The following is a 24,452-nucleotide window of genomic DNA, read 5'->3' on the forward strand; positions in this document are numbered from 1 at the left end:
CATATATTTTTACTGTACTTTGTAACATGGATTCGTGGAGGTTGATGCATTTCTATTTTTACGTATGTATATTCTTTTAAGCCTTTCATACCCTGTGACTTGTACAGTGGATGATTGAGCATTCCGAATTAATTTGCCAAGAGGCATTCGGAACAAATGTATATTATGAACATGGGACTTTCTGATTATTCTTTCATATGTATGTGATAGTTGTTAGACTTAGAATTAATTAAATTTAAAAGTGACTCAACGTCTTGGGATCCTTAAGAAATGTAACTTGCAATGTATGTTGTTCGATGATTACATGTTATTGCTTCCGCTACTATGTATTTGATGTGTATGTTATTGGTCGATGATTACATGTTATTGCTTCCGCTACTATGTGTTTGATGTGTATGTTATACATTCTTACTTTAAAAAAAAATGTTTAGCAAACTTAGTGAAACTTTAGGTTAATTCTTTTGGATCCCTTGGCGGGGTGTTACATGTTGAACCTGTCAATCTCAAGCAACAAATTATCTGCCTACCCCACCAATGCAAGTCAGATTACATGAATGCCGTGACAATTTATGAAGGGAAGAAGAGTTGCTCAAGAGAAAATAATTAAAAGTGTTTAAAAAAAAATCCAAAGAGTTACATTGCAGTAATTGCAGCAATCCACCTGGCAATATTGCATGCAGTGAAAGAATTGGCTGTGAAAAAGCAGCATTGCAGTCCCAGCAAATAAACTTTGAAGGGTACAACAACCAGAGGAAATGACAGAAAACATCATCTCCAGTCAACATCCACAACTTAGTGGATACTTATGCATTCTCCACTTTTGTCAGTAAACACTGAATGCCAAAAACAACAAAAAGAATTCCACCAGAAATTGCAACCTGCTTGCCAAAAAGGTGATAAAGAATATAATCAGTAAAATCGGAACTGGAATTCTGCCCGAAGGAAAATCATACAGGGCAGATTGTTTACCATCTTTTCAGATATACGAGATGCCAAACTCTTGCCACCAAACACAGCTGCAGTAGTGCACAGAGCCTGCCCTCTGCAATGACAGCATTTAAACATTCTAATTCCCTCCAATTAATGTGCAAAATGTTTTTAACTGGTCATTGGTCCAGAAACCTTTTGTAAATCCTACTTGTCTTTTACAATATATTACTCAGAATAATTAGATCTATGACTGGATGAGAATTCAACACATTATGTAACGTACAAACAGTTATTACATATGTAAAACACAAAGATATGGAGAAAAAGAACTGGTCTCTAAATTATCAAAATTTAAAATACAGTTTAACTTTTATTTCCAGGAAGATACATACAAAATACCACCGAGAACTACACCAAATGGATTTATATCTGCAGCCAGTCCTATAGTAGCAATCTGCAAATTGATATGAATGGAATAGATTATCAGTTCCAACTGAATCCATATCAACATAATAACATTCAATAGAAAATTATCTTTCCAAGGTCAATCCAGTGAGAGGCATTGCATACCTGGCTCTTATCGCCCCACTCTCCAAAAAATGTTAAGGAAAATGCCTGCAAAGTGATATAGAAACCTTCAACACTAAAAACAGTAATTCTTTATGGGCACCTAAATTTAGAAGTATGACATATTTGGTAATTTAATAATGTTTGTTCAAAACCAGATTACTTGCCTCGAGAAGTATTGGTGAAAAGAACTGAGTGAAGAATGGTCTCTGCTGTTTTTTCGTATCATCTTCAACCTACTAACATAACCAGAATTGTTACTGACAAAACAAGCTACCATGTTTTTTTTGAAGGCAGAAGTATTAACACACCCAATTCATTGCCAGAACCATGCAACCAACCCCCAAAACACCACTGTTTCATATTTTCAATGCAATGCAAAGAGGAGCTAGAATAAAAATTCCTGAAACCGTCATATGGCAAAGGCATCGACTTGCGAGGAGAAAATTATAAATTTCATATTTCAGATAATTTAGTTGCTTGCATACCTTACTCCCTTTTATTGTTGCTTTATTAGAAGAGGCATTATCCTTCCAATCAGTGGACTGAAAAATGAACCCACAGATAATTCTAGTCAAATTTATAAAATTAGCCTCAGTTGCATCATTTTAATTGAAAGCAACCTGGTACTTTAATAGCAACTCATTATATAAAAGTTAAAAGGATTGGTCAAACCACAGTAATTAATTCATAACTAACCAGCTTAGCTTCCACCTCAGCCAATTCTTCAGAGTCTCTGCGGAAGGAGAAGTGCCTTTATTCCCTTATCGTAGAATATCAAAAGGATAAAAACATAGTAAAAGCTACGTAACTTGGGGAGTTGTAGATAAACACACCCTCCCTCTGTGATGCCTTCCCATAATGACCAAAATCCAAATGCAAAGAATAAGATTGTTGTGATAATGTGAGTCCATTTCCGAGATAACTGCATCATTTTTACAAAATGACAAATTTGGTTTATACAATGTTAAAATATTAGAAAATACAATACGAAATCTCAAAAAAAATGCTTCTTCATACATAATATAAATAGAGATCCAGGATTACAACAATCCAACACAGAAAGAGCACTTTTCCCCAAAAATGTGGAAAATGAAAAGAAAGAGACAGAAACAAGAACCTGGAGGCTGGAACATTTCAACATTCAATTGTGATTTGCACAGAACAGTTACAACCCGGATGATAAATTCCAAATCAAGCAATAACAATCCATACATTGTATAAAGGTCTCAAGATCACTGATCTAAGAATTCATCTCCACAGGAAAACAATTTTCATTTACTTGTCATACTAGAGAATCCCTAGCTCTGAGAGACAAGTACCCATGTCCCTGTGTATTCCTGAAATTGAAGGGAAATTTCAGGCTAGTCCTTGCTGCATAAGGCCACTCAAGGAACATCAATGATACCCCTTCTGAGTAGTGAATGTGCTGAAAGGAATTAAAATTAATATATTCAAAAAGGCAGATCAGACTTGGTATCAATACTGGTACCACATGAAGGCATGGGAACCCATCAATTGGATGAGATTGGTGACAGAGAACAACATGGGCCTGTCTCATTTATTATTTATATAGACATGGAGGAGAAGAAGAAAAATAGTTTAATGGTGCGGAAGAGAAGTGAACTGAAATGAAGAAATGTTAATGACGTCCAAAACACAAACAGTCTAAGGGACCAAGAATCAAATCCTAGGTCATCTTCATGTTCTCAATGTCAGCTCTTTGGTTGTGGATCTTTATCAGGAAACCAGCAGTTTTATGAAGCCTTGCTTTTTTGAAAAGATGTTTTAGACAGCACTCCTTCAAATTGCTCTGAAAGTGATCACAGATATCTTGGTAAGTAGTGCATTCAAAAATAAAGTGTCATTCAGATTCAAGTTCAACAACTCCTTTGATGCAGAAGTACATGTTCTTTCGTCCCAAACCTCTTTGGGAACCGTCCATCTACCTATCTCATATCTTAAATGATGAGAACCCGGTTCTTAGTTGTGCCCCTAATAATCTAGCCTTGCCCTTAATTTCCACAAGCAGTCTTTTTCGTCGTGATCCCAAGTGGGATAGAAGTCTTTCACAAAGTGGGCTTTTTTTCACCCCATTTGCTTTCGCCACATGGCAGCCCTGAATTTTTCTAACACAAGTCTTTTTGTCTCTTCATTAGTATTGCAACATTTTTGCAAGTCAATGTCCAATATACTCAACCACTCCCTGTTTTGTTTCATCCATGTCTTCTTTCTATCGACTAACCTCTCCCCGACAACCAACTTGGGCCAGTGGTCTTTATCCATATTTTGGGAAGAGTGTGCCAAGAGACTGGGAAGAAAAAAATGAAGAGAAATGACAGAAACATTCATGTGAGGATAAAAGTATGGCGGAAAGATGGCCTCCAAGGAAAGGAGGCAGAGAAAAACTACAGGAGAGAAGGGTAGAAATTAGAAAATGAGGAAAAAAGGGGAAAATCAGGGGATAGTTTGCACAATAGATGTAAGAATATACAACAAATTGGGGGTTTCCATCACATTTAGCAGATTACAAACAAGTTCTGAAAGGAACAATGGCCTCTCCATAAAATTTACAGTGAAAGGAAGATAAAGGCTTAGCTGCATTAATCCAGTGATCAGTGCCTTGGAAAATGGTCTTGGTAGTAGTTGATGGCTGCCCAAAGTCTTGTTTCTTGGTGTATGTCACTGTACACTAGGCCTATTATATGAAGCTGAAGCAATTAAGAATCGCCAAGGCCTTATTTGTCCACTGATTTGGGTTTCTGTTAAGTTGAGGCATCCTCTCAGAAACTATGGTAACGTTGAGGATAGATGACTGTGTGAAGAGGACTTTTGTCTTCATCAACTTTAGAGAGCTTAAAACTGTGGAGATCCAAAAAGAGAGTTTGTAACTCTGGTAGTGGAATAAGCTTGTATTGTCTTCAGCGATGTTCAGATGATTCCGAAGAAGTTTGTGGAAGCTCTACTATCTCAAATTTTAATGTCTTGCAATCTCAAATGGCTAAAAATTGGAATGCTTTAACCTTCTTATATTGTGGACTAGAAATATGATTTTATACAAGATTCGGCTTACAAATGCATAAGAACATTAGAAATAATGACTTCAGTATGCGGCACTAAAACAACCTATTATAAGCCATATCTTAGTGTTACAAATTGATGCTCTTAATGTAGTTCGACTCAAACTAAAGAATAAGAGCTTTACCTAACTACATGATGTTTATTGACCTCTTAAGTGCAATAACCCTGATAGGGGAACTATCATAGGAACTATGGAAAGGGTACTATAATTTGTTGTCTGATGGTATGTTTGTGTAGGCATCATGACTAAGGCAAAGATATACCTAGGTTGTGTCACATACCCATAATCACCAATTCCATCGATGATGACTGTGGAAGAAAAGAAAGGTTGTCATTTTACATGAACAACCCAACAAGGAGACAATCTTTAATTATAAGGAACGGAACAAGTTAGAGCAGGAAAAGATGACACAGTTAGTAGGGCATGACAGCCTTTCCATTTCTCTACAATACTCACGAAGGCATGGGTATCTCTTCGTACATCAGAAAAAGAATAGAGCAATCAAGGTAGGCTCTAAATCACCTATGACTGCATAATTTGGGGGAAGGCTCTATTTTGGGATGAGAATCCAAAGTACGGCAATAATACTTTGCTCAGACTGAGGAAAAGACAAGTTTAACATCAGATGCCAGGGGTGGATTGCGAGGAGGGACTAATCAAACATATACCCATTCAATTATGTTTTCTGGGATGTTCATACCTTGTTCCAAGGCTTACCATTTTGGCATTAGCGGGGAGGTCATTGGCAAAGAATTAGGACTAAACCCGCCAGTCACATTAGTTTGACAGTTTCAAGAGTCTTTTTATATTTTCTGCTAATCATGCAACATTGCATTTCATGAGACACCACTGATTTGAAAATTGTAGCTATCTATAAGTTGACTAGTTAGTCCAGCTACACGCACCTTTTTGTAATCACATGAAGAGAATATATTGACTTGGTGGTCAGCATCTCCTTGAAGATTCGTGACATAGCTTCATGGATCAAGTTAAATCTGGCATTTGTATCAGGCATTGACAGTTCGAGCTTTTGGTGCAACAGCAAATTTGAGCTTTTGGTGCAACAGCAAATGATTCCAACAATTAGTATCAGAGCCTTGGGTCATGGGTTCGAGTCTCCCTTCAATGGGTGTTGAAGGCTCTGTCAGTGCTAAGGAGGAGATTGTTGACTTGGTTAAATCTGGCATTTGTATCAGGCATTGACAGTTCAAGCCTTTGATGCAACGGCAAATGATTCCAACTAATAGGGGTGGAGTGTCAGGCTGCATGCATGAGTTTTAGAGGTGAAAGCAATAAATCAGATAAAGATTGCATACAATAGAACCTACACTAGAGGTTGAATGATCTTTGAGTGGATAGATGTCATACCCTGTCTAGAAGCATCCATTCTATCACAAGTAGTAAGGATCATTTTGGATCAGGATGGGAAGACAATGTCAAAGAAACTAGCTGTACACAGCCAATAACATTTGTTTGAATGATTCTAAGGCCATTTCATCAAACCCTTTTCCTACAAATCTTGCAATCACTGTGTTCCCTGAGATTGCATCTCTTTGCAACATTTTGTCAAATATTTCATGTGCCTTGTCTGTGCTCTACATTTTGTGTACACGTCTATCAGGACTGTTGCAACAGCAACATCCCCATGCTCTTATTTTGGCACAGGCAAGGAGGATGTGTGTTAAAAGACAAGGAGAGCATATTTCAAAGGGGAAGAAAGATACACGGGGACAGGAAAGGGCATGGTGTCTCTTGCATACAGGTCATCAGGAAATTGCACATAAGTGAGGTGGAAACATATGCCTCAGTCATCAACGTTTTCAATTTTGTCCTTAAAGTATATTTCTCCATATCTTATTTTCCAAAATATATTGACTTTTGAATTAACTACTTAGTTAAAGGTAATAACCAAGGTTGCATGGGAACGAGGGTACTTGGGGTACTTAGAGTATGGGTATGGGTATGGTATGGCTGCTTTTCAAAATATGGGACAGGGGTACTTGGGTATGTCAAACTTCATTTTTAATTATACTTTTATATTTATAGAAAATCCGAAATAATGAGTCATGACAATGGTTTTTCAAAACAAGAACAGTGATAAAGTTTGCAAATGTAATGTGTTGTTTTCAGTTTCAGATTTGCTATATGTTTGTAATAATAATATGTGATAAATGTTTAGATGCATAACAGTGAAGGCAGACTTTACACATGAACAAGAAGATCATAAATCATATGGCAATGACATATTGCAAATGATAAACTTCAGACTTGAACAGTGATAAAGTTTATTGTTAATCAATATGTATCAAAGTTTCAAATTGATTAGGTATTGAATTAAGCTTGATAAACAACCTGATACGCAAGCAAAAACTGGAAAAAAATAATCAGAATTTTTAATCAAGGTCCTTAGCTATGATGCTCTCCACCAAGTACGTGGGTACATGTACCCAGTACTTGGGTACGTGGGTACGTGTACCAGGGGTGTGGGTACAAGTACCCATGCAACATTGGTAATAAATTTAGGTCGATGATTTCTAGCTGATACCATTATAAGTGATGCCAATTATAATTTGGGGGTTCTTATGTATCGGATGCATGACTGATTACCCTAAAATACTCTTGCTAGTAAGACTTGTTATTTAAAGGAGTCGATAGTTCATTGTTATGATGATCTTTTCTTGGAATTCCATTAGCTTTTTTATGGACTATAGAAAAAGCTTAGATGATTTTTAAAGAGTGTATTTAGCATTTAAGTCTTTTATTCTAGTTTTGTGTCTGTGTAAGTTCATGAATCTTACAATAAATTATCATTGTCAAATGGTTACTCTAATGTTTGAAGGAAATGAGAGGAAGGTGAATGACATATCTAACTTATTAGTTAGACCTATGTTTATTTTATCAACAATAAGAGTCCATACATTTGATTATATCATTAATAGTTTTAATAAACAAAGCGTATTTCCATTTTTTATTATGGTTTGAGCAACTTGGAAGCATTGACAACTAGCATACAATGTACACACAAGATTTAGGATCACTAAAACCAAGGACTCAGTAATGGATTTGATTTGACAACACAACCCCTCTGATAAGGTGAGGGTTGAATCCCACCGAAATTAGAAAGGCTAAATAAGGAAGATCTTTCACTTCCGAAATGGCGAAAAACAGAGAATCCCAATAGGAATTCACAATACAAAGAACTATAATCAAATCGCATAGATAATGACTACCTACAAGCCGTGCTTAAACACCCGTCGGGGAAAACTTTCTAAGGGTGTACAAAGATAGCCAACAGCTACACAAACTACAAAAACAAAACAAAAATGTGTCCAAGATATATTAAATCAATCGGCCCATTAACAATAGTTTGATTGATGATTTATTTTATAACGGGAACATTACATATTGAGTCAAGGCCATAATGCATTGGTTCTAAGAATTTTCTATGTTAGAGAGATTTAATCTCAAACTTGTAAGAATTTATGTATGTAATCCTAGATCAATCAATTGTGATCTACTTGTTCAAAATTAGGAACATCTCTTCTAGTTGTAAAGCTAAGCCAAGAACATGTGCTAACTTATATGGAAACAGATGGACTTAGGACCCTACAAGGGCATAAGTAAAGGTTTGTATTCCTCTAGCATGTAGACTAGTCCCCTCTATCTGAGGTGATCACGTAAGGATACATCCTATGAACTGCTTAAGATAAGCTTATCTGCTCAAGATTGATTGTAGTCAAGAAGTGTATTATATTGATAGACCGTCAACTCTACCACCTAGCTAGCGGATGGTTACCACTAAGGCCAAGGATTCTAGTGTTGATCTTGAGGAATTGGACTGATTTTGCCAGAAGCATGTGGGCCTAGGGCCAACCACATGCCTGCAATGGATGTCCTCATTGCTTAGTTGTCCAATGGACTACAAGGAAGAGAATTTATAATGAAGGATAAGTAGGTGATAACTTGACCAACCTCGTAGTATGATTATGGGCACGGCTTAATGTGGAAATGCTATACTTCATCCTGTTAGAATGAAGACAAACACTCATTGTAGTATGGGATGTATTGAATCATCTTCCCAATTATCCATTAGTGCAAATGACCAAGGAAAGGAATTGTACCCACAATGTAGAGAGTAGTGCACCAACATTCATTCTCTTTACGATGTGCTATGGATAGGAGATGATAAGTCATTGTATATGAGCCAGTTAGTATTTTATTTCTGAAGCTTATGAGTTAGTAACTATTGTCTTTGTGATTTATTTATTATTTAGCCGCTATTTTGATACATGTTGAAGCTACTCATTATGTATGTGATGCATTGAAAAGCTAGTTAGCATGTGTACCTATGATGTGAATGAGCTAATCCTTTGTATATGTGACATATGTTAAAGATAATCACTATGTGGGATTGTGATATGACCCTCATATGTATACATGTAAGCTTGTAAACCAATTATTGATAATGATGGATATGGAACCAATACCTTGTAGCAATCAAAATCTTTTATTTAAATGGGACCAAGTTCATAGAAACCCTTAACTATTAGTCAAGATTAAAAAGAGATCAGATATCTCATCAAGAGGAGATAGTAAACCCCTCTAAGTTTGAAATATACAAATCCTTAAACTTCCGACAAGAGGATACATAAGTAGAGTCATTAGGAGTGAACCCTCAAGGCTTAGTTCTAGGTCTAGGGATGGTCCTAATTATTGAGCCTAGACACTATCAAGAGTAATCACATAGTGTGCTAACGAGTTGTCACCACCATGGTGAACGGAGGAATTTTTAAATTGCCAAGTATTTCTCGATTAAATGAAATATGTATGATTGGGTGATTAAGTTAATAATTGAAGTCAAGTGAAAAAAAATAGTAGCAACTAGTGTTGTTGTTACAGGCTGTAAATCATGAGATTTTAGACTAGGGTAAAATTGAAAACAAATCTAGAATCACTATACAATTAAACTAGTCAAAGAGGTGGCAATCCATTTCTTTTATATCAACACTCCATAGGATGCAATGATCCTCAATTTCATCATCAACCACAGAGATTAACAAGGATAAATCGTGACAAAGATATCTAATCAGCAATAAAACAACCTGATACTAAATCCCTTGTGCATTGTAATTTCACATCTAACTGAAGGAGCTAGCAAGTTGTATCTAACAAGGTTTATGTAAAGGTAATTTACCATTCAGGACCATTGTGTTGTAACACTTTTAGACTTTTGGGACTTTGCATAGTCGTTGCATAGTGAATAAAAAAGGTGGTGAAGTTAGTTTTAAAATCTTGACATGCGTGGATGGAAGTATTATAGAATGTGTTGATAGATTGCAAACTTTGTGTTATTAAGGGAAAACATTAACAAAACCATGGCTGTGAGAGCTTATGTGTAGGTTCTTTGAGAGATATTGTCAAGAGAATTACAAGTGACTTTGATCCATATGGAAGCGGCTACACAGGCAGTCCTTGGGTTTAAGATGCCCCTGTGACCTCAAGTCTCTAGTAAAGGGTCTAGATCGGAGATAACTCTAGGGATTGGGGTTATTCCTAACTTTCTTGACCTTTCTTGTTCTATAAGCTTTAGGTGAAGGTAAATTGGGTGTTAAACAGTGGAAAAGAGTTAAGAAAATCTTATAACTTGTATTTAAGACATTATGTGCTTCTCATCAGCAAACTAAAGTAGTGAATAGGTTGACTACCTTATAGTCAATATTTGCACAAGAGTGCATGTTGAGTTGAGACCATCTTGTGTTCGTTTTATCTGATTGTTATGCGTTTGTGAAACTCAACCCCAAACCCATAGGAACTCGTCTAAAGACTCCTAGATCAGTTGATTATGTTATACTTATCCACTTGTTCAGTACTCAATCTTATTATGTATGACTCTTATAAGTGTGAACCATCAGGATATTTATGTAGCTATAGGCAATAACTGACCATACCAATGATCGATGTATGGGCTACTACAAGGGATTAGCAAATGCTTGCCTAGTTCACAAAGGTGAAGTTGTCGATGGCCACCCTAGCTATTTTTTGGTAACATTTAGTAGGTTTTATTGGACTGTGCCAATAGGGTATACCTTAGAGCTATTGTTGTCTCTTTTGGATTAGCCAACATTCACTTGGTTCAAGGAGGTGAAGGATTTCTATAGGCTATCCAAGATATAATATGGTAATGGTTGCACAGGTAATTACATCATCGTTTAGTAGTGTTAATTGAAGTTAACCATTGCATCAAGAGGGTTCACTTGGAGTCGCGTGTAACACGGACATTATCAATGTGAACTGTTATTGGGATTGTGAAGAAGATAGATGACAATATCAATAAGGTTATCATGTGGTACATGTCGGAAGCTACTTCTCCCTGGTTGGACATACTTGATAACAGTGGACTACAAATCGGAATCCACTGGGCTAGCTTGTCTCAGTACTTCTGAAAACCCTTGGGATTAAAGATAGACCCATACTGTAGTATAGGATGCACCTATTCTCTTCCCAATTGTTTCATGGTATACATGACCTTGTTGGATTGAGAACAAACCCCAAATGTAGTATGGGATGCACCAAAGGCTCTTCCCAAGCATGATTTTGTCCTCTAGTGATATATCATTTATCCAAGATAATTATTGTTGAATTCATTTTTGCAACAAAACAGTAAATGTACCCAAAGCTGCAAAACAATCCTCAAAACAAATTTGAAAACTAGTGATTGCTACTCTATAATTTAGGACTGGCAATTTTAATGCATGTCTACTGTTGGTGATCATAGTGGAGGATGCTTGGTGGCTAAATATCTCTGATGGTCACTGTCTCAAAGAATATAAGAATAAAACATCCACATTCTAGCACAAAAACAAAAGGAGCACTGCAAGCTACTAATTTAATAAAAGCATGTGCAAATGGATAAACATAAGGTCCCCAATATTCTTGACGGAGGCTAGGGCATCCCCCATCACTAAACTTCTGGGTGGGGCATACCTTAGGGTAACAACACCTACAAGGGAAGATGTACCAGCCTCCCAGATTTTGCCGCCATTTTGGGATTGTAAATGAGGTCCTTGCCAAACTTCCCAATTCCAAGCCTAAGAGGAGGATGAATGCAACCATGACCATTTACTGTATGTGCCAGATGCATGATGACTGCTATCAGTCATGTCATATGGTAATGAATGAAAGGACATGGGTCAGAATTCATTTGTCCATTAACTTGTACTTGCTCTTCTAAATGGACAACCCATACACAAACATTTGTTTCATCCAATAGTCACAAATTTTATATTGGTTGGAAAAAATTGCATTGGATGCTGTAAGGCATTTCAAAGACTGATACTTGCGTGAGGGTTGTCATTTGTACCTAGTTTGAAGACTCGTCTTTGGTTACATTACATATGGCACTTGTCTAAGAGATGCCCTGCCCTATAATGAATTTCATTCTTGCTGGAATACATTCACCAACCAAGAGTGCTACTTAACACACTGCATATATTCCGAACAAGTTCTTAAAAAGGTCTTTACATGTTACAAAAGTTTGTTATAGAATTTTTTTAATCCTGCTCCATTTGTTGCCATGTCAGTATATTTGGTGAGTGATGCAAACAGTAATGCCATTTGTTTTGATCCAACCATCATATAACATGTTATTTCTCATATATGAATTCTTTCTAGATTGGACATCTTGTAGTAGGTGTTGTAATGTGTCTAGATTCTTCTTCCAACATATGAACCATCATTAACATCTCTTTCTGGTACCCAATTTCTGTCTATTGCACCAAACATCATTGTTATACTTGGTTGTTAGTATCCACTACAGTGGTCGAATCACATCAAATAATTTTCCATGTGCCCTCAACTATCTATGCAGTCTATCTTTATGATGTTAGTTGTTTGAAACTTGACAGATTAACATTTAATATTAGTTGAAACTTGATTTAACTTCTTCACATCATTCTAATGAATCAAGAATTTGGATCAAAACAGAGTAAGCGTATTAATTAATTCAAGGAGTTGCAAGCACAAGAGTAATTTAATATTTGCACGCATAATCAAGATAAACATACTATCTTCTCAATCAAACCATACAAGAACCAAACATCATTGAAACATAATTGATCTTTTGTTGACATTTGTTGATTGAAAATTCCTGTAAAAACTTTATAAAATTGTTTCAACTTCCATTAGCTCTTTGCAAAGGCTCTAACCAGGATCATTCCTGAAATTTTATATAACTTCAGCTATCAAATCTATAGTGAGTAGGATGATGATCAAAAATTCATTATGGGTCAAATGGGAAAAATCTTTACAGTTTATGACCAAACATTGGAAGCCAACAGATAAAGTAAGATCAACTAATGACCTTTATTTCTATGCCCATGTCAAAGATTTGAGTGAGAGCTTGCCAAATGGAACTCAAAAAGCAAAAATTGAAGACTTGATTACATATAAACTACAGGTCCTTGCATATTCTTCATCAAAGGAATAAATTTCTCTTTGAGGATGGATGGGTATAATTTTCAACGGGACAATGACAAAATTAGAATTACATTACAAGTTGCCTACTACAACCTCAAGTTCTTAATAAAGATTTATCAAGGATTGTCCAACAGAGATATTCTAAGTGATATCATGAAGCAACCATGTCCATCTTCACTTAGCCCCACAGATGTGACATAAAATTGTAGTGCATACGTCATCCTTCCTTTTAGTAATGAGCCTAATGACAAGTATGAATAAGGAATGTGAAATTTTCAGCCAAACCCCTAAGATTTCTCTTACTTTAGAGGAGTTCTGAGAGATGGGATGAAGTAAAACATCGAAATCCTCCTTTCCCTGAGCACCAGTTTTCTGAAAGCACATTCAACCGACCAAAACTTTGATTGAAGTCCATAGTTCATGATTTCAGTTCCCTAAACAGAGAATTGATTTCCCAGAATGACTCTTAACCTTTTCTGGTACAGGCCTATTTTCAAAATTGATATTTTTAATATCAGATGAGCATGACATGTACCCAACTTAGTTTTGAATGTTTTCCACCATTTTCTAGACTTGGAATTATTCCCTTCAAATTTTCACGGTTTGTTAATGTAATAGTGATGGCTATGTCTTAATGGTATCTCCAAGAAGGTTGATTTTTAGTTGTTGAGCATAGGCTAAAGCTACAAAAACCAAAACACCCAAGCACTTTGACCAGAGAGGTATATCCTTGAGGAAAGAGGCCTAGTTTTATGGTGTGGAATTATCAGATAGTATATTAATATTGCTACCATCCATTAGTTCCAATGCTTGAGGTTAATTTCTGCATGGTTTTAACAAAGATTAATATAGTATAAAATGAATTCTAATTCTGATCACATCCTATTAGGTGTTTTACTACTTAGCCTTTTAGGCAATATGACCATAAACTACAAACAGCATTGCATTGTAAACATGAAACCTGATTCAAAAAGTTAGGTCACTTGTATGGCCAAGAACAAGCCCAAGGGAAGTTGAAAAGACCTACATAAAAATTGCTTGAAGAACACAGAGGATGAGCAACCAGTGCCTTGCTATAGCTGCAGATTATTATCAGTGCAGGCTGAATTTTGTTTTCACTGTTTGGTCAACTTGTTTCTTTCATTTGGACTACCAAGGGTTTTTTTCTGAAAAAACACAGATGGTAGGGATACAGAATAAAAACTGGGTGTTTCTCAAGTCTGAAATAGAACAAATGGCACAAAAAACAATGAGCCATGCTGCATTACCAGGATGACCTGTTGTTTTGTCCTCATTTTCAGAAATATGTTTGTGCTTAGTACAGATTTCCATATAAGTAAACCGCAAAATGTTTTTGTGCATATTCTTTATTTAGTAAATTAAAACAAACTAGGTGCTAAGTTGGCTTGGAATTGATTGATATTTGTCCTACTAGTTAGCCATGGTGGAATCGATCATTAATCCACACTCCGTATATTGTATAGAGTCAAACACCTAAGTGGCAAAGAACCCAAATGTGCACTTCAGATATCTTAGATCGGAGTCCTGTCTTACAATGCATTCACAACCATATCAAAGCAAATCCAAGTGAGGTTGAGGTGTGTGTAGCTTAAAAGTGGGCTAGGAGTTGGGCTGTCAAACTAAAAATATCCCAAATTGTACAGAACCAGCAATTCAAATGGCAGAGCCACTAAAGCTGCAAATGAGAGATTCTAGGATAGAATCCTTAATGTTTTGTGCTTTCAACATGGCATCAAAGACAGTCTGAGATTACTGAGCCATTTGTCTCTCAAAGTTAGCCATGAGATCTACTCAAATCCTAGAACACATTTTGGTTTGAAGACTCAAGAGTGAGTCAAGGTTGCAATAAGTGCTACTGAGAGCCTAGTTTGTGTGTTTTGTATGTTTTTCTTGTATGTCTTTTCTTCATGGTCTTAATCTCAGTGATCATGGAAGCCAAAGTTGCCAATTAAAGGCAAAAAGTTGCTCAGCTAGCAAAACTTGGTCAACAAGTCAAACCTTGGGTCAAAGGTGTGAATTTGCCTCAAATAGGTCTAAATAGTCTTAAGGTAACATTTGGCATGATTTTATGTCATATATAGGCAAGGAAGCCAAAAATTGCTTGAAAATGTTAAAAGTTGCAAACGTTGTCAACTTGACAACTTTGCAACATTGCAACTTTGTGACAACTTTTTGCACAATGATGCAACTCGGGTTTTGGGAGTTGCTACAAACCAAGAATCAGTTGGATCAGTTAGAGGAAGACCACTTAACACCATTCCAAGCCATTGCCAAGGTTGGTTGGTCCAGATTGTTCATAGTGTACAGCATTGTGCGGATAATCCATCACAGAGTTATGGTGTTTTCATTACATTGTATGTATTTGGATTGAATAAGCTTAGCTTTTGTTTTAATCTGTTAGATATACCGTGTTGAGGTTCTGTACATAATTAGGGAGTCTAGTTGGCAGTTTGAAGTGTTCAATAAAAATCTTTTCAAACACTGCCAGTTTCTGGCCATAACTGGGCAGTGCTGAAAGAATGGATCATAGCCTTCATTGCCACAGTTGAAACCTACTGAAATCAGGGGTGATGGAGCTATACTCATTGTACATTAGTCCTAAGAAGATTGGAGACCCATACATTAGGATAGCTAATTATGCTGACAAGCCCTAGGCAAGCCAGAGTATAGCCCGGCTAGGTATCAGAGTGGAGAATGAGGTCAAACATGGAAAGTTTGATGAGTTGGTTCCAAACTTGTGTTGGAGAAGGAGTGTTGGAGAGGGAAGAAGCTTCCTTGAGGAGCTGAGGATCTTGCCAATCCAATTGGTAAGATTAGAAGAGTGGAGAATGGAGACAGGTTGGTAAAGGTCTAAAACCCTTATAAACCCTAGGTATGTGGTTTAGGATTGTACGGATATGGCCAGGAGGAGAGGCCTAGTAAATCTCTTGAGTCTCTGAAAAGGGTATCCATAAATCAAATTTGTTTAAGGGGTTGTTATGGAAAGTTTGGAGAAAACGCTCAAGACCTGTTCTACAAGACCTAATTAGGGGCTTATAGACCTAATAGAATTTCTAGAGCAACTTCTGAGATTGGTAAAGAGGGAAAGCTTAGGAATGGATTCAAGCTACCAGCTATGCCAATGTTGACGAAAAATAAGTCCCCTTACATGCTTGTAAGTCCACCAAAGTCAGAACACAAATTTCACCAGTTGAAGGCAAATGCCAAGGAAAGACAGTTGAAGAAATTGGAAGTTTAGTTGAACTTGGAACTAAGAGGAATTGAGGTCGTCATGAGGATTTCTCTAAGGTTGAAGTGAAGGTGAGAAGACTTATTGTGGCAAGTTCCTATCACCATGGAAGGTCACACTCCAGAATTCTCAAACCAGATCAGGCCAGTAGCGAAAATGGCAGAGCACCTAGAGATGCACTCGGAAGGGCCTAAGTTGAAATCCCAGGTGGTCCAGTCTCCATGACATAAGAGATAGACTACAATATCGATGTATACTTGTAACCTATAAGCTTCAAGAATGCAAGTCATTTGTGTGATGTGTTTTACTTTTATAATTCATAAAATCTCTCATCTAAGATTTCGTGAAATCAAACTAGAAATGGGATGGAGTACTTCAGAAACATTTCTGGAGTGATACATGACTGATGCTTCTACTCTTCTCCCAAAAAATATTTGTCAAATTTTCATGCACACTTTAATTTATATTTACAATAGAATTATAATACCAACTCCAAAAATTCCATTTTGCCTCGTGGGCACTTGATCATTTTCTAAGACACATTTTCCATAGACATTCATTCACAACATTATACAGATCAGCTCTACAACCAAAAGGCTCAAAAAATGTGTGCCACTCCAACATCCATGTAATACACCACCCAAATTTTAGTGCACATACCTTCAAGATGTTAGATTGAGGTAGTTTCAAAGCACCCAGTATTAGCCATGATGTTAAGCCTAACATTCATAAAAATTAAACACTAAAGCAACCAAGGGCCTTGATCAATGGCGAATGTCATGCTGATCATAACATGCAACATTGGGACTTAATATTATAAAGTCCATGCATTAGAGATACATGATATTATCAATGATTCAATACGTTAAAGAAGCGTGGCATATCCCGGACTATGCCATCTAGACTTGCTTAGTAATTAGAAATACTAAATTATTCTGTTTTTATGTGCCTATATTCATGATGCAGATCATGGAAGAACCAAAACAAAAATACAATATAGTTCAAAGATTCTGAACTCAAATAGGAAATGCAAACTCAAACTTACCAAGTTTGGTGCAGCCCAGCCAAAAACTACAGATATAATAGTCATTACCTGCATTGTAGAGAAACATTAATTCATACTGCAAATTAATTTCACCAACAAGTGTCTGCTGTGCTAAAGATCGGAAACTATGCTCAGATAGCATTAGTTACCATCAATTGATAAACAGAGATAACTAGCTTGCAAAACTCAAACAGACAAAATAACTGCACTTACAGTGAGAGCGGCCAGGCATCCAGCTAAAACCAATCTTCTTGAATGCCGCATTGCCATGATCTTTATTGAATACATAAATAATAATAAAATGTAAGCTCAAATATAGAAAAACTCACCTATTCTAAGTAAATTTGTATTTTTCTATGCAATGAGAGAATTGAACAAGCCCATTGTCACAAGAATTTCAAAGATCGATACACATCTAGATTTGAACAAGCATTTATTGAACATTAACCATATCCTAAGATTGGAAACAGTGCAAGAGATTATTAGCAAAGCCATGTGAGTTATAAATATACAAATTACTCATAAGCAGCAGTAAACCATCGGGCTAATCTATGGATTCAAAGCATGCTAATGAATGACATTGATACAAAGCCAAGCAAGCAACACATCTGAAATGTTAATCCCCTATCAGCACCAGCCTATTATTTCTGAAAACTGGCAAAGAGTGCACATAGCACTTTTCCATGCCAGATAAAATCATTATAATTCATGATTTATCATAACTGAGTCAATTCGGATACAGATACTAGAACAAATTAGTAAGATTGCAGGAATTTCTGATGGTCATATTAAATGGTCTTAACTATCAGCCATAAAAATTGAACTTGTCTGACACACCGTTCAAGGTTATACCAAAACCAAAATGTCAATCCCACCATTAGAATTTGCAGAAGTGAAGATGGTACCTTCAAGACAAATCTGAGAGCAGCCAAAGCAACAAGTCTAATTCAGGTTCAGAATGGGGGATGGCTTCTTTCTTCATCCCCCATGACACTGACAAGGAAGCACATGTTATGAAACTCTTTGAAGATCTTAAATTAGCCGCTGTCCTAAGCATACAATCACTAAATATGGAAGAAGATATAATGCTAATAATTGATGTAATACTGAAAGGATCAACCATGTTCAAACTAACACCCTACAAGATGTTAGAACTCTTGTTCTGAAGTTTGCAATGGTGAGATTTCAAAATTCTTTAAAAAAGATAAATACACCAGCTGACCACCTGTAAAATATTGAATTCAACCTAAAAAATTTATGGTCACATCCTTCAAGACTGGTAAGATGTTCTCAACTCCTGACTAATTGAGTAAAAAATGCATTTGCTGTGAAAACAATGATGTGACAGGCCTATGTTTTCATTAGGTTTTCCACCTCCTAAAGTTTATTTTGTCTATATTACCAGATCCATTGGCTAAGCTGTCAGATAAGAGTCCCGTTCTTACCAGATTCCATATTCAGTTTTGGCCCGGCAACGATACATTGAAGACGTTTGTTTTGCTTCAGTCCTCGTATTAATTTATTTATATATAATAATATTATAAATATACTATATTTATTATTTATATATTATTATACAAATATTTCTTATAGATTCTGTGAACCGGATCTACAAACCCAAATCAGGATCCATACCAGAACCGGCAACTTAGCTTTATGTGAAAGGGAAATTCACATTTTATAATTAAATTTCCCTTCAAGCAAGTAAAATATATGTAAATTTGTCATTGACAAGTTTTCACCTGCTTTTTGACCATCTACTTTTCAAGTTCTTTGATGAAAATTTCATCTTCATCAATTTATCCAAGGAGAAAGAATCAAAACTAAATGGTTGACTGAGGTTTAATACTTACTTCAACCAAAAACTGCTTGAAAGTATCAGCAATATTAACAACTTGAACTTTATTATATTAATGTCCTGTTGTTTTCTCAATTAGATCTTGTGTCTCCATTATAACATCAACAATATCACTATGACCAGCTTCCATCTTATCAATACCTTCCTCGAGCAAGTCAATTCTTAGTTTTATAAGCTTTATCCATTCTTCTAAAAAAGAAGTATTGGGTCTGTCCAAAATGACTTCATTGAATGATAGAAAAAGCGAGCTTTCACGTGGCCTTTAATTGCAGCAGGAGATCTGGTTGTGTTTGTAGTTCCTCCTTGCATTTGTCCAATAAAACCCTAATCACATCAGAATCCTTCTAAGCTCTATCATGTAAGCCCGTGGCTTCATCAATGACCTTCAATTCAATGCAAAAAAAAAACACTCGGCCATGGCTTCATCAATGACCTTCAATTCAATGCAAAAAAGAACACTCAGCCATTGTTTGGTGGCACTTGAAATGTATTTCATCTCCTCTATAACTGAAGCATCTCCCTGAGAATTGCAGCCAGAGTAGCAATAGGGTCATTATAGAACCATAGAGGACCAGCCAAATGTTTAATGTAAAAATTCAAATGCTTCACTTGTTCTTTTGGCACTTGTTTGGTTTTATGATCCTTGCCCATCCTGGAAACAACAGAAGCAACACTTGATTGCCTGTTTTGAATTTAAGCACCCCTTATTTGTTTTCCCAAGTCGACATTGAGATTTGATACTTACATGGCAACAATTCTCTTTCATCTTTATCCACTATGGGAGTCGCAAGATGAGCAATTCTTGAACCTTGTGCATCTGTAAAAATGACATTTTTGCTTGAAGCTTCCAATGAATTCTCTATACTGAGATCAATCTACAAGTGGAATAAGTAAGTTGAGAACACTTCTTTTAGTATAGGTACTACTCAAAATATTTTCGTCGCCTACTATTCCATGAGGCATATGAAATCCCACGTGCTCTAATCTAAAAAACACTTAATATGGTGTATCTCTTCTTTCTAACTGCATATTCATTGCCACAATATGCCCAGAAGTTTTCTAAGTTGTATTTGTGTCTGTAGATAGAGCTAAGAAATTTTTCTATGGTCTCATTGGGATCAAAGAAAGATTTTCATCATGAATTTATAGATTCAGCTTAGATAACTTGTCATCTAATCCTTTGTGATGCAATAAGTACAAACAAAATAGATGAGTTGATAGTGATAGGAAATGTTCCAACAGTTCTATGTTTTCCAAACCAAAGTACACTTCACAAAATTGCTCTGTCAGCATAAGTAGAATGACATTGTCACACACATTTTGATAAGATATATGGGGCACCTATGAATCCCATGAGCCTAATATATATGAATGTAGGAAATTGGAAGAATCAATTATCCTTCTACAATTGGGGTGCTAGCTTCTAGGGAGACATTTATTGTAATGAATTTGTTGCCACCACCTAGTCTGCCCTATTAGCTCAATTCAGATCTGAAAGGTAAAAGAATAACCATGTAATTAGCGTCAATTTTTAACCTTGTAGAAGGATTTTGGCTTATCTGAGTTTGAGATCAGACTATCTTATATTGATAGTAATGTGCAGCTAAATAGCAAGCAAGGGAAAAACAATGCTTCCTTGTGACAAAGGAACATGAAAGATGATGCATTTGAGAAATGGTTTCTTTTCAAGACTATGGTAAATGTCACTTCATTGCTAATAAAGATAGAGCAAAGATTCTGCATAAAACATTCTACTTTATTCCAAAGCTTGTATGTTATCTTAGAAAACTTCCCCAGGAACCTGTAGTGTACAAAATCTGGCACTATGCAATAACAATAATAATCTAAAAGTTAAATAACTAAAGTTTCAAACCAAAACAAGATAAAATAACCAATTATTTAATGGTTCAACTAGAACCATAGATACAACTGCAATTTCACCTACTAACCTGCATACTTCCAGAGCAGAGATAATGCAATTTTTGCAATATTGACCGGCTATGTAGGATCAAAAACAAATGAGACAACTAGGCTTGTTTCTTGGATTAGGCAATGTCAAAATCCAATGGTCAGATTTCAAATCATCAATAAGGCATGGCATCATCGGACATGATGTCATGACCCACAATTGTCCATACCTTAGAACAAGTGATACATGTTGCATTCAAGGTTGATAGGTCCCTAGAATCATCCATTCAAATTACGTGATAAATTTGAAACTCATTAAAGCACTCAAATACAAGCTGCTACCCAAACTCATAAAAGCACTATAATACTGGCCCCTAATGTTTCTTCACTAATCAACAACACACAGCAGAGCCATATGATGAAGGATTCCCGGCACCAAATAAGTTGAGTTGCTGTATAAACATTAAACGCAGAGCCAAGCACAGCCATATACAATATCAAAGTGCAAATGTTTCCCTTGAACCATCCAATTAAAATACCAAGCACAAACTAGAAAATTGTCAGTAAAAGAAAAAGCATTTAAAAAGTTGCCAAATTGAGAAATGATACTCCATCACAAATAAACAGTGCCTAATTCAATCAAAACTGATGCACTTCCAGGATTAAACTAGAAACAATCTCCAAATACAAGTTCCATTATCCATCCAGACAAACAAAAAACATATACCAAAAGCTGCATTCCTTATTTTTTATGTGTTTTTCTTGCGTTACTAGAGAATCGATTCAAAACAATAAAAAGAAAGAAAAACATATATCCAAACCATAAATGCAGAATCCAGAATTAACATAAAGGAAAGATTGCATGCACGATAACAATGAAATTTCAAAAAAGGGCAGCACAACACAAGATCCAGCTAAGAACTGTTAATTAATCTATTCTTGAAACTTCCGCAGTTTCCAGCACCAAACAATTGCAATTGCTCTATAACACTATATTGACCACATGCGTACAGTCTAACACTTAAAACAAGAACTTTCCTATTAACAGCAATTAAGTTATAGACTTACGGCAGCCACGAAAAAGGTCTTGTCCCCTATCTCTGAAAGAATTGTCATTGCAAGAGACTTTGTAAATGCCTGCAGATAACCAATATGCAGGGCCAACATAGTCAGGATCTTTAAACACAAATATATGAAAAAGTGGAAGTGGAATTTTAGAACTTCCTTACAGAAATTGACTGAATACAGAGCCAAATATACAACTGTGTTGTAATTTCGATTAGGCCAAGGGTATCATAAATGAATGATTGAATTTTTGTAGGGAACTAATCTGAACATCACAGCACACGCCCACCCAAAAAGAAAATAGGATTTTCCTCAATAGTTTTGCCGACAAGACTGATGCCTTCTTTGATACGCTGGGATGAATAAAAGCTACAAATTAGATAAATATTCAAGCAAGAAAAGGAAGGCATTCATGTGCATACCTCCATTAATGAAGCACCCATTACTGCTTCTGCTGTGCAACACCCGACAGGTTACTTATCTCCTAATCTGATACCGATGAGTCAATCTGATTACTCAACTACAGAAATACATGCAACCCAAAGGATTTTTTTTAAAACACCAAAATTCGGCCAAAAGATCAGTTGGTTTACCAACTGTCCTCAAAGTAAACGAATTCTCATTTGAATTCCACCAAACGAACAGCTAGGTTGTCAAAATTTCATCGCAACCGACGATTTCCAAATCCGTTGTAAGCTTTTGCTCGTCTGAAATCAAATTACATCGGTGCAATGAATCTCAACAAGATCTTTGCGTGAATTGAATGCAAGTAAAAGTGTGCATCTGGATTAGCGTTGTTATTATTAATTAGGCGAGTAAACCAGAACCTGGATTGGCGTGCTCACGTGTCTTGCGTCTGATGTTGTAAGAAGTCTGGTCTTCTTTACTATTATTATTATTAGTATAATAATACTAATAATCGTTTGACCACTAATATAATAATACTAATAATCATTTGACCATTTCTTCGCATACGATTCCTTTTGCAAAGCAGTCCAAAAGTGTTTAAACCCAATTTTCCTCTCTTTTTGGAAAGATGTGGCTAAATCCTTATGAAACGGATCTTTTAATTTTGAAATGTTCCAAAACTTTAAGGGCCTGTTTGGTAGCTGGAATTAGAATGGAATTGGCATTCAAAATTCTAAAAAAATTCTAATCCATTGTTTGGGTCCGCACAATCGAAATTGGAATTGGGAAAAAGTGGAATCTGGTATCCCCATTTGACCCCCAAAACAAGGATTCCATATTCCTTCAAAATACTTGTTATTTGGAATTCCCATTTTAATTCCCATTTTTTGAAAATGAAGATTTCAACTAAAGTAAAATTTAATTGGGTTTGACTTCTGGATGTTCATTTGGAGGCACATTTTTTTGCACTAATTTTTGAAATTTAATTTTTATAAATGGAGGGGGAATTTTCCACTATTACTTGCTCATATATTTGCCACTGTTGAGTAATTTATCAGACTTTTTCCGCCTGATCCGCCTCAGTAGTTACTGCAAAAAAGTTTGGTGAAATAACTTTTCACATACATTGTTTCTCAGTTAAATGAATTATATGCAGGACAAAAACAATTTACTCTGTTGATTTTTTTCTGACGTAAAAGTGTTTCCAGGTAAGATTTCGTAAAATTTTAATATAAACATTTAGACTTTGCACCTGTGAGTTTGAATGTTGTGATGATCAAATTTTTTATTGGATCTCTACAGATATATATTTTTTAATGGGATGTTTCTGACTCTTATTTCATCAATTCTTGTGATTCGGATTCATTCAACAAGACTTGAACAATATATATATTTCATATCAGTAATTATGTGAATTATAATCAATGGTATTTTTTTTATAGAGCAAGAGTCATAAAAGTTTTAGTATCCAGTAGTACAATCTCGTCCTCATCCGTTATGATAATGTTTACTTTCAACATGACTTAATCTTTTTATACTTGTTAAAAATGTTTGGACTTCAACAAACCTAATAAGTATTGATTTTTTTTGCATGATGATAATGCTACAGCTGGATGATAATATTTTGCATGTTATTTTGGCTAGTATTCCAATTCCACAATGTGCAATCAAACGGAGGAAATGTGTACTTTCACAATGAATTCTTGGTCAACCAAACAGTTCCAAATTGGATTCCCTAATCATAATCTGGATTCCAAGTTCTAGAATCCCAAAGCCGGCATTTCGAATGCCAATGCTTAATTTATATTCCAGCAACCAAACGGGCCCTAAGATTATTAGTTCCTCCCTTTGGCATATCATGCAA

At 35.9% G+C, this 24,452-nt stretch overlaps 1 protein-coding gene across 2 annotated transcripts; it reads right to left on the bottom strand.

Annotated features, from left to right (window-relative positions):
• Positions 1–585: 585 nt before the first annotated feature.
• LOC149550246 (GDT1-like protein 5) lies at positions 586–23,103 on the bottom strand. 2 transcript variants are annotated; one of them, XM_089793339.1, is made up of 14 exons: positions 23,008–23,103; positions 22,774–22,887; positions 22,603–22,669; positions 22,184–22,252; positions 17,563–17,622; positions 17,350–17,397; positions 2,334–2,422; positions 2,197–2,233; positions 1,986–2,042; positions 1,665–1,733; positions 1,501–1,545; positions 1,323–1,384; positions 970–1,042; positions 586–878 (listed from the first exon to the last, which is right to left on the bottom strand). In XM_089793339.1, exons 3-14 carry the CDS (start codon positions 22,621–22,623, stop codon positions 804–806), a joined length of 705 nt encoding a protein of 234 aa, XP_089649465.1. In that variant the 5' UTR covers positions 22,624–22,669; positions 22,774–22,887; positions 23,008–23,103; the 3' UTR covers positions 586–803. The 2 variants fall into 2 exon arrangements, with proteins under 2 accessions (XP_089649465.1, XP_089649464.1); XM_089793338.1 differs by lacking the exon at positions 23,008–23,103 and having other exon boundaries at positions 22,774–22,959.
• Between the last annotated feature and the right edge of the window lie 1,349 nt (positions 23,104–24,452).

Source organism: Cupressus sempervirens, chromosome 7, assembly GCF_028749045.1.
Source record: "Cupressus sempervirens isolate cs-2001-9-10 chromosome 7, ASM2874904v1, whole genome shotgun sequence".
NCBI lineage: Eukaryota > Viridiplantae > Streptophyta > Pinopsida > Cupressales > Cupressaceae > Cupressus > Cupressus sempervirens.